The sequence below is a fragment of the Xenopus laevis genome, chromosome 1L (genome assembly GCF_017654675.1).
Source record: "Xenopus laevis strain J_2021 chromosome 1L, Xenopus_laevis_v10.1, whole genome shotgun sequence".
NCBI lineage: Eukaryota > Metazoa > Chordata > Amphibia > Anura > Pipidae > Xenopus > Xenopus laevis.
The window spans coordinates 151,989,372-152,001,738 of NC_054371.1; the positions used below are offsets into that span (position 1 = coordinate 151,989,372).

At 36.3% G+C, this 12,367-nt stretch overlaps 1 protein-coding gene and 2 gene segments (V, D, J or C); all 3 read right to left on the reverse strand.

The window, feature by feature from the left end:
• LOC101027262 (uncharacterized) overlaps positions 1 to 12,367 on the reverse strand; it is an 834,796-nt gene that overhangs the window by 201,804 nt on the left and 620,625 nt on the right.
• Positions 1 to 12,367, reverse strand: part of LOC108714884 — a 540,168-nt gene that overhangs the window by 138,330 nt on the left and 389,471 nt on the right.
• LOC108714896 lies at positions 8,165 to 8,759 on the reverse strand. The segment is given in 2 exon segments: positions 8,165 to 8,554; positions 8,643 to 8,759. Coding segments are annotated over 2 exon segments (366 nt in total).

Genomic DNA, 12,367 nt, shown 5'->3' on the forward strand with positions numbered 1-12,367 from the left:
ACCGCTTTCTTACCAGTGAGTTCAATAACTTTAAATACCCTACAGTAAATCACATACTAATTTTCAGTAATTCATCAATGTCTTCATTATTATTTGTTTAGTTCCATTTAATTCTGATGAAAGCCCTTACTTGGTTCCCATTGCACATGTTTGTACACATTTTTTTCATGCACAGACTGATTGTTTGAACTAATTATTACTATCTTTATCAAATAAGGTTAACTTACATGTGACAGTTTTTGGAGCTATTTATCTTTTGTCCCTACAGACTCCCATATGTGGGACATAGAATAAGCCACAGAAACTTCTTTTAAACCCAATATCCATCAGAAATTTCAGGAACCTCATATCAGCTGGACAAAAGGCCACAACATATAACAAATGATACAGCCTCTCTTTTAAGTTTACAGCAAGGGAAAACAAGATCTCAAATGTACCTCTCTTCTTATAAACAGGAACAGTTCACTACACTTTCCTTATAATTTAATATGTAGGTGTTGGCACCAGATATTGCTTTTTAGCTGTTACACACATATTCAGAAATTATATTTTAAGCTTTAGGAGCAGACATCCAATTAGTTTTATTTTTCTTTTAATATATACATGTATTAAAAAATGGTTAGTTGCAGGAAAAAAAACATGACAATTTTCATCTGAATATTACACTTTGAATGCTGCTTGTATATGGTTGTAAATGAGATCTATTTGATCTCTGAATTCCAAAAGTTCTATAATCATTTGTAATGTATTCTTATTTCTTTTGGGCCTCAAATACATAAATACTTTTTCTAGCAATGGCCTATTATTTTGCTTGTCAGCAGGGGAAAATTATTTCTGAATTCTGCATTTGGGATGTAAAACTCTTACAAAGTCCCTCAAATACAACTCAGTTCCAGGGTTTTCAAAGCAGGTTGTGTCAATAGGCTCTACAAACTTGTGCAGCAAATCAGACACTATGGGGCAAATTCACCAAAGCGCGAAGTGGCTAACGCTAGCGCAAATTCGCCAATGTGACGTCATTCTGTTACCTCGCCGATTTACTAACGGGTGCTGGCGTAAATTCGCTAGTGAAGTGGACCTACTCTAGCGCTACTTCACACCCTTACACCAGACGAAGTTGCGCTATGGCGAATGGGATGTAACTACGCTAATTCACTAACTTTCGCATTTTACTGAACGTTACCTCTTGCGCCAGACTTGCCTTCGCCAACTGAGACCAGGCTAAGTGAAATAGAGTAGATAGGACTTGCTTCAACAAAAGTTGAAATTTTTTTCTAAGTACCAAAAAACGCTGGTGTCTTTTCCTTTTTTAAGGGTGATAGGCTGAAAAAGATCGTACATTTTTTTGGGGGTACCCTCCTTCCCCCCTACATTTCCTAACATATGGCACCTAAACTATACAGTGGGCACATGTATAGGGCAAAATAACAACTCTATTTTATATTATGAAGCTTTCCCAGGCTTGTGTAGTGTAATGTATTTGGTGCTACACATACGTCCATTGTACTTTAACTTGGCACCGTATGCAAATTCGGCATCGGCAACTTCGCTACCATTCGCCTTCCTGAGCGCAACTTCGAATTTTAGTGAATTTGCGTAGTGCTGGCGAAACTACACCTGGCGGAGTGTGGCGAAGCTGTCACCAGCTCAACTTCGGATCTTAGTGAATTTGCCCCTAAGGCATTTTATAATACACACCAGAAATGCTGTACTTGTGCACCCACAACAAGACTTGGGGGAACATTTATTAAAACCTCAAATTGTTCTGATCCAGTTTTTAAAGGGGATGTGAAGTCATTTTTTAAAAATGTTTTTTAGCTTCTTAGCACTAAATAAAACAAATTTGTCTGTTAAAACTGTTGTACCTGCTTTGAGATACAGGTAATCGTTTCTGCAGCTTTCTCTCCCTTACAACCATATCAGTGGTAGCTTGTACATTGTTTAAAGAATTAATAATGAGTGGAGGGCACACCAAAACTTTAAAAAAATAGTAAGAGGTGCAGAAACAAATGTTACCTCTACTGTAGTTAACCTATACCGATAAATTTTATCTGCATGTTTGCACACTCAAAACAAATACAATTTAGAGAGAGAGTGGTTCTAAAAAATCGTTTTTACTTTTATGCAAAGAAAAGCATTTTACATGAACAACGCCATACAACACATGGCATAATTTATACAATGTTAAAAATAGCATAGAATTTCAACCACCCATTAATTGTACATAGAAAGAAACATATCAGCAAGGAGCGGATACACCTACCAGAAAAATGAGAATGGCCCCAACGTATCGGCACCAAGGCCTTTGTCTTTGACACTAAGGGGCCCATTTACTTAGCTCAAGTGAAGGAATAGAGGAAAAAAAACTTTGAATTTCGCATGTTTTTTTGGCTACTTCGACCATCGAATGGGGTACTTCGATCTTCGACTACGACTTCGACTTTGAATCAAACTAAAAATCATTCGACTATTCAACCATTCGATAGTCGAAGTACTGTTTCTTTTAAAAAAACTTCGACCCCCTAGTTCGCCACCTAAAAGCTACCAAAGTCAATGTTAGCCTATGGGGAAGGTCCCCATAGGCTTAGCTATCTTTTTTTGGTCGAACAAAAATCGTTCGTTCGATGGATTAAAATGCTTCGAATCGAACGATTCAAAGGATTTAATCATTCGATCAAACGATTTTTCGATCGAACGAATAGCGCTAAATCCTTCGACTTTGAAATTCGAAGTCGAAGGATTTAACTTCGACAGTCGAATATCGAGAGTTCATTAACCCTCGATATTCGACCTTAAGTAAATTTGCCCCTAATATTTATTATTAATGAAATTTGTCAGATGATAATTTGGTTAATTGTTTTTGGCCAGGCTCTCAGTCTCTTTATCAAGCTGTGTGTGTCTTGCACAATAATAAGTTGCAGATTCTTCTGTTTTTGCCTCAGTGAGTTTAAAATAAACTTCTCCTTTATTTGTGTCTCTTGATAATGTCAGACGTCCCTGCACTGCGGTGGCATAATTTGTATCAGCATCATACCATAGTACCCCCAGCCACTCCAGCCCTTTCCCTGCAGGCTGTCGGACCCAGTGTACTCCATACATGTTAGTGCTGTCAGTGAGACTGGCACCTGTTACTTTACACGTCAGTTGAAGGGTAGTTTTTGGCTTCACAGTGCCTGGTCCAGACTCTGTTAATGAAATTTGGGAAGTGACACCTGAAAAAACACAGAAATGTTACAGACCTTAGATTATCTTGTTAAAAAATGCCCCAATTTGAACATAAAACTTACAGTGTAATAAGGAAACAAACAATAGCAGTATAGTCGTCATGCTTGTAGATATGGATCAGAATGAACACAGCCCAGGATCTGGTTTTACAGATTTAGTGCTATGAGCAATTCCTCTTTAGAATGTTTGGTATTTAAACAGGATGTTATTTGCATACATTTACACTGAGAATGAGCAAAGCCAAGTCCTTATAAGCATCCCACGTATATGAATAATTATAAATTGCCCTTATTTAAAACCTACATATTACAGTATATTGGTACAGTAATCAGCAGAGGTTGCCTAGGTTATTATCTCAGCAGTCTGGAATGTTACATTACTGAACATTACTGGTCTGTATAGTAGTTTATGTTAGAACAATATTTTCTGTACATGAACATGTTTATGACCATTTCATATGGGAAGACTAGCAGTCCTTACCCCCTTGCTGACTATCTGAATATTCAACCTCATTGAAGAGGAATGTTACATCAGCTTGCTTACCCCTCTAGGGGAGATAAATCCTGTTATTTACTAACAGCAGAAAAACTACTAGGTATATAAAATGCCATACAAAAGCATGTGCACCATGTAGTGCTTAGCATCACTTTTAAATCTCTTGTACTGTATGTCACTCACAGGACCTGATTTCTTGGGGATGACACTATTTTTTTCAGTAAATGCCTAAATTTTACTCACAAAGTTAAAAGCTATAATATATTGAAAATCAATTTGGGGATGCCAGTCTCTAGACATTCCATAGAAATTAACCTTTTTTTAAAGCAGACTGACTTATCCTGCCCTTACAATCAATACATATATACAAAACACATCATAAACACGTCCTTTATTAATATCATTAAGACAAGTTTAAAGGCAAACTGTGTGTTGCAAATTCTTCTGTTTTTGACTCAGTGGGAGTCATTTATAACCACTGGGCAAATTAGCACTTGGGCACTAACCCATGGCAACCAATTAGAAGATTGCTTTCATTGTTTAATCTGCAGCTGCCTGAAAAAAGCTAATCACTGATTGGTTGCTATGGGTTACTGCACATGTGCACATTTTGGGGGGAAAAAACTTTGTTTGTGAAACATTTCAAATTGCACTCATTTTTTAACCTAGCCCTTTATAAGTTGTCTGTGAATGTGGCACACAGAGATTTCAAAGATATTACAGTTTTAAGGGCGGAGAAGTACCTTTAATGTGAAATGTACTTAATTATTAAGTTTATTAGTAAAAGGCATTAGATGATCTTATTTACTGTTGAATTGGTCATTTCTCTTGCACACTTTTTCAAATTGAGCAGACAAACTTGTTTCCATTCCCACTGCATATTCCTTACTATCATGTATTTTCCTTGTATATATTATTTAAAAATGTGTTCAGCAATGCAAATAATACTTTAGAGTTGTAATGGCACTATTATGGTGTTGTCATCTCCATTTCTGCCCAATTTTTAAATTCCCAAAAGATTTCATAAAAGCTTTGATGGCAAAGGAAATACCATTTTTATATGCACTGACAGTAGGATTCTAATATAAAACACCGCATATATGAATGATGTGCCACAGTCAAAACAGTTTTCAACTTCAATGTGCAGAATTAAAGCAAGAAAGTCCTTTAAGCAACTCACTGTGATTTTAGTGTCTTAATTCCTACCCCAGTCTCGGTACTTTTCGTGAACACTTTCATTGTTGGTACTTTGCTCACAGGGAAAGTATTGTGGGCTAGTGTATTTTTTATAGAAGTGGCACACTGGCCCTGGATAGAAAATAAGCAGCTAGAATAAACAATTTTCCTTCCTCCCCTTCCAGCAGTGAACAACAGGGGGTGTTTCTGTTACAAATGAATGATATTAACAGTCTTAAACTGCTAATATCATGAAAACAGAAAGAAAATAATATCAATTACACAAGTGCTCAGAGGATTACACTGGGAGACTAATTCTTTGATAATTTGGCCTTGTTAAAATCTGTAAAATACATATTTGTATTCAGTTCTTGCTGAAAAAGTTTGTTTCCTATTTTTTTCAAAGAGAACGATCTTTATTGCTATGCTACTTATATGGTTTAGATGTTGCATTTAATGCTTTTCAATTGTCAAATTTTATTTGGCCAAATATTAAAAAAAATAAATCCACAACTCTGCAGTGAATTCTCAATAATTCTTTTTTTTTATTTTTTTTTTTTACTTGTAGTTTTTATGATGTAAATACTTTTTGTGCTTCTTCAACTTCATTTTATCCTACTGCAAACCAATGGGTTTATTAAATGTTTTCACATGTATGAAAATAATTATATATTGGGTTTCTTTCCTGCCATGGATTTCCAGATGCAACTTCTCTGAAAAGAATGTCTCATAACTATTTGTGCCCAGGCTTTCAATTGCTTTCTCAAGCTGTGTGTCTTGCACAATAATATGTTGCAGATTCTTCTGTTTTTGCCTCAGTGAGTTTAAAATAAACTTCTCCTTTATTTGTGTCTCTTGATAATGTCAGACGTCCCTGCACTGCGGTGGCATAATATGTGCTAGCTTCATGATATATTCCTCCCAGCCACTCCAGCCCTTTCCCTGCAGGCTGTCGGACCCAGAGTACTCCATACATGTTAGTGCTGTCAGTGAGACTGGCACCTGTTACTTTACACGTCAGTTGAAGGGTAGTTGTTGGCTTCACAGTGCCTGGTCCAGACTCCATCAATGAAATCTGGGAAGTGACACCTGAAAATAGACAGAGAAATGTAAGAGTCCTTTGATTATCTTGCTGGAAACTCACTGACAACTGACATTATCTGAATATTAAACTCACAGTGTATGAAAGAAACAGCAAACAGAAATATGATCTTCATATTTGTATTAAAGAGTTGGGATTAAATCAGCGCGGGATCCAGTTTTAGGATTTTGGCTCTACGTAGAAATCCTCTTGAGAACATTTTGATTTTAAAGAGAAAGTTATTTGAATACATTTACATAGTGAATGAATGCAGCTAAATGACAACTCCCAGCCTGCCTACAATACTGAACAGACTCTATATAATAATCTACAAATTGTAATGTTACATTAATGAACAAATGAACATTCACCTACATTTATATTTTATTAATTTAGATTGTTCCACTATGATATATGGATTGTATCAAAGCTAAACACTGGATTATACAACATTCTCCTCATTGAAACAATAATGGGGTAATCCATGTCCTCCTCTAATTACAGTGAAAAATAGTGATTAAAACGAGTTACATAAACCAGAGCTTTTGGTCAGAAAAATATTTTCATACTTAATTTGGACCCACTGAGGAAAAACGTAATTCCAGACTGGGATTATAATCAGTATATTGTAATAAAATGTTGAGCGTTTTGTATTGTGGTAATCTTTCAGCAGGAAGCAAGTGTTGGTCTGGTGTCTGAAAGTAAACATCTGCTTGGCCACTTAGGGTTACTGCTATGACCTGGAATAAACTTCGAACTTGTTTTATTCTACTGCATACAGGAATTCATAGTAACACTTAAAAGCAGGGCTGGGAATAGGGGTAGGCAGAAGAGGCACCTGCTTAAGGCACAGCTGGGTTGCCTAGGGTGCCCGGTCAGCTTGGTTTGGCCATGGTAAAAAGTGTTAGCAGTATTTTTAACTGGGTATGAAAGCTGCTAATAAATTGTATTCCAATGACACTGACATTCTAAAACAGTTAATTTAACCTGATGGATCATTCTTTATTCCAAATTTGCCCTTGAATAGCTGGAGCATATTCCTAAAGGCATAAGTAATCATAATCATTTCATACCCAGGTCATGCATTCCAAGTGATAACATTTATTCTCTTACAAATCACACTACAATTACCACCTCTTTTGCCAGTGAGTTCAGTAACTTGAATTCCCCTACAGTAAACCAAAAAAAAAAACCTCATAGTATAGATCACATGCTTATTCTCAGCATTTTCTCAATTTCTTGAATATTCTTCTTTAGTTCCATTTAATTCTGGGGAAATTACTTGTTTCCTTTTGCACATGTTTGCACAAGTATCATATTTTTTTCATAATCAGACTGATTGTTTGGACTAATTATTACTATGCTTATCAAATAAGATCTCTTTACCTGTGACAGTTTTTGGGTCAGTTATCTTAAATGTCCCTACAGACTCCCATATGTGGGACAAATAATCAGTTACATAGATTAAGTCACAGGAACCTTTAAACCAAACATCTATCAGAAATTTCAGGAACCTGATATTATCAGCTGGACGAAAAGCCACAACATATAACAAATGATACAGCCTCTCTTTTATGTTTACAGCAGGGGAAAACAAGATCTCAAATGTACCTCTCCTCTTATAAACAGGAACAGTTCACTGCACTTCCCTTTAATGTAGGGGTTGGCACCAGTTATTGCTTTCTAGCTCTTACACAAATTTTCAGAAATTATTTTTTTAAGCTTTAGGGGCAGACATCTCCTTAATTTTATTTTTCTTATAACATATATATACATGTGTTACAAAAAGGGTTAGTTGCAGGAAAAAAACATGTAAATATTCATCTGAATATTACACTTTGAATGCTACTTGTATATGGTTGTAAATGAGATTTTTTTTGTAAATTATTTTTTTAAGATTTAGGGGCAGACATCACCTTCGTTTTATTTTTCTTATAGTATATACAGTATACTTGTATTGCAAAATGGTTTGTTGCAGGAAAAAACATGACGATTTTCATCAGAATATTCCACTTTTTCTAGCAATGGCGTGTTATCTTGCTTGTCAGAAGGGAAGGAGGATTTCTGAATTCTGCATTTGGGATGTAGAAACTCTTATAATGTCCCTCAAATTCAACTTTACTTGATCTCAGACTTTTTTGTACCTGGATGGATGAGCTGGGTACCATTCCTGACACTAAAATTTAGATTAATGAAATTTGTCAGATGATAATTTGGTTAATTGTTTTTGGCCAGGCTCTCAGTCTCTTTATCAAGCTGTGTGTCTTGCACAATAATATGTTGCAGATTCTTCTGTTTTTGCCTCAGTGAGTTTAAAATAAACTTCTCCTTTATTTGTGTCTCTTGATAATGTCAGACGTCCCTGCACTGCGGTGGCGTACTTTGTGGTAGCATCATACCATAGTACCCCCAGCCACTCCAGCCCTTTCCCTGCAGGCTGTCGGACCCAGCTTACTCCATACATGTTAGTGCTGTCAGTGAGACTGGCACCTGTTACTTTACACATCAGTTGAAGGGTAGTTGTTGGCTTCACAGTGCCTGGGCCAGACTCTGTCAATGAAATTTGAGAAGTGACACCTGAAAATAGACAGAGAAATGTTACAGTTCTTAGATTATTTTGCTGGAAATTCACTGAGAATTGACATTATCTGAACATTAAACTCACAGTGTATGAAATAAACAGCAAACAGAAATATGATCTTCATATTTGTATGTATTAAAGAATTAGGATTAAATCAGCACGGGATCCAGTTTAAGGATTTTGGCTCTATGTACAAATCCTCTTGAGAAGATTTTGTTTTTAAAGAGAAAGTAATTTGAATACATTTACATAGTGAATGAATGCAGCTAAATGGCAACACCCAGCCTGCCTACAATACTGACCAGCTACTCTATATAATAATTATCTACATATTGTAATATTATAATAATAAACAAATAAACATTTACCTACGTTAATATCTAGATTGTTCCACTGAGATACAATATATGTATTATATGTTAACTGAACACTGGTTTTTACAATATTCTCCTCCTTGAAACTATAATGGGGTAATCCATGTTCATACTACATTTGGACTAATTTAAAAAAAAAAAAGGTAATGGCAGACTGGTATAATATACAGTATATTGTAATAAAAAGGTGATAGTTTTGTATTGTGGTATCTCAAAATCTTTCAACAGGAAGCAAGTGTTGTTCTGGACCTGGAATAAACGTTGAACTTTTTTTATTCTTCTGCATCCAGGAATAAATAGTACTACTAAAAAGCAGTGCCGGAAATAGGGGTAGGCAGAAGAGGCACCTGCCTAGGGCAAAACAAGAGGGAGGATACTGGGCTTCTGCCTAACCCTAATCTGTGTTAGCTCCCTTCTGCTGCTCTCGACTGTGTCACTGCGCCCCCCGCCCCCCATGTGATATCATGGCAGCAAGTTCATAAAGGCATAAGTAATCATAGTCATATAATACCCAGGACATTCATTCCAGGTGATAAAATGGATGTCCCTCTTACAAAACACGTCTATAATCACCACTTCACTTGCCAGTGAGTTCAATAACTTGAATTCCCCTACAGTAAAACAAAAAGAACCTCATAGTCAACATCACATGCTTATTCATAGTATTCCATCCATTTCCTATCCTTTTTTTAGTTCCATTTCAGTCTGGTGAAAGTCCTTACTTGGTTCCTTTTGCACATGTTTGTACAAGTATCATGCACAGTCTGATTGTTTGGACTAATTATTACTATCTTTATCAAATAAGGTCACTTTACCTGTGACAGTTTTTGGGGCCATTTATATTAAATGTCCCTACAGACTCCCATATGTGGGACAAATAAGCATAGTTAGATAGTTAGTTAGTTGTTAGAAAAAAGACAAAGTCCATCAAGTCCAACCCCTCCAAATGAAAACCCAGCATCCATACACACACCCCTCCCTACTTTTAATTAAATTCTATATACCCATACCTATACTAACTAGAGCTTAGTATCACAATAGCCTTTGATATTATGTCTGTCCAAGAAATCATCCAAGCCATTCTTAAAGGCATTAACTGAATCAGCCATCACAACATCACCCGGCAGTGCATTCCACAACCTCACTGTCCTGACTGTGAAGAACCCCCTACGTTGCTTCAAATGAAAGTTCTTTTCTTCTAGTCTGAAGGGGTGGCCTCTGGTACGGTGATCCACTTTATGGGTAAAAAGGTCCCCTGCTATTTGTCTATAATGTTCTCTAATCATGTCCCCTCGCAAGAGCCTTTTTAAGTTTAAGTCTTCCCTCCCTCTAACCAGTTTAGTTACATAGATTGTCACAACTTTTAAACCAAACATCTATCAGAAATTTCAGGAACCTCATATTATCATCTGGACAAAAGGCCACAACATATAACAAATGATACAGCCTCTCTTTTAGGTTTACAGCAAGGGGAAACAAATGTACCTCTCTTCTTATAAACAGGAACAGTTCACTACACTTTCCTTATAATTTAATATGTAGGTGTTGGCACCAGATATCGCTTGCTAGCTCTTACACAAATTTTCAGAAATTATTTTTTTAAGCTTTAGGGGCAGACATCTCCTTAATTTTATTTTTCTTATAACATATATATACATGTGTTACAAAAAGGGTTAGTTGCAGGAAAAAAAACATGTAAATATTCATCTGAATATTATACTTTGAATGCTGCTTGTATATGGTTGTACATGAGATTCATCTTTTTTTTTTCTCTGAATTCCAGAATTTCTAGAATCCTTTGTAATATATTCCTATGTCTTTTGGGCCTCAAATACATAAAGACTTTTTCTAGCAATGGCCTATTATCTTGCTTGTCAGCAGGGGATGATGATTTCTGAATTATGCATTTGGGATGTAGAAACTCTTATAACATCGCTCAAATACAACTCAGCTTCATGGTCTCAATAGACTCTACACATTTGTGCAGCAAATCAGACACTAAGGCATTGTTTAATAGACGCAATAAATGCTTTACTTGGAGAACCCACCCATTTATTAAACCAAACTGTTCTCGTCCAGTTTTTAAAGGGGAAGTAAAGTCATTTTTTAAAAGTGTATGCATAGCGTCTTAGCACTAAATGAAACCACTTTATAATATATGTCTATTAAAACTATTGTAGCTGCTTTGAGATACAGGCAGTCGATTCTGCATTCTTTCCCTCCTCTCCCTTGATTGCGATCTCTCTTGAAGTTCAGCATTCTCCGACCGTCCTACTCCATGGTGCTCTAAGGGGCAGCAGTCAGTGGGCGAATAAATTTACCAGGCAGGAATTTGGGACAAATATCCGTGTATCGCTGCCATCGAATAAATTCGAATAAAAAACTATGGGAAAATAAGATGGCAAAAAATCCACAGCAAAAAAAAAAAATTGTTTTGTGTCAGAATAGTCGCGTCAAAATTATTCAGATGCCCATTGACTTAAATGCAAAAAAGTGGTAAAAATTGTCACTCGCGTAAAAATTGTCATGCATCAAAATTATTTACTTGCCCATTTACTTCAATGCGTTTTGCGAATTTCGCAATAAATCCGAAAACAGCAAAGATTCGCCCATCACTAGCAGCAGTTCTTCAATGAGTATGCATATATGTGAAAGTTAGGCCACCTATCAGCAGCTCATAAATCACTTAAGAGCCAGACAGGAAGCCGCAGCTGAATTTTAAAGGAGAACTAAACCCTAAAATGAACATGATTAAAAGTCTCATATTTCACATACTGAACTTATTGCACCAGCCTAAAGTTTTAGCATATAAATAGTAGCAATGATCCAGAACTTCAAACTTGTTACAGGGGGTCACCATCTTGGAAAGTGTCTGCAACCACTCATTGGGCTTTGATCAGCTGTTGAGAAGCAAAGTTTAGGGGTTGTTGCAAATTATCAAGCAGAAAATGAGGTTAGCCTGTAATATAAGATGATGCTACAGGGCTGATTATTAAATTCTTATGCAAATTGTGCTGGTTACTGAGCTGACATGTAGTAATTATCTGTATTAATTACTAATCAGCCTTATATTGTGACATTAATATTCTGAATAAACAGCATATTGCGAGTTGGTCCCTAAGCCCTGTAAGTGACAGCAGCACAGAGCATGAGCAGTGAATCAGCAGAAAAGGGGGAGCTCCCAGGGGAGCTACTGGGGCATATTTGGAGACAAAGATCTTTACTGCTAAAGGGTTATGGTTGCCTTGGGCTGGTACAGAAGTCCAAAACAAATGGCCAGCATTTCTAGCCTACTTCTTTAGTTAGGCTTTAGTTATTGTTTAAGGGGGATCATGCGTCATGCATTAATCACCTTGCCTCAATATATTATAATTTGTTGCTTCACTCCTTATAAATGAACATCACAATTGTTTGGCAGGCGTGATTCTCCTGAAA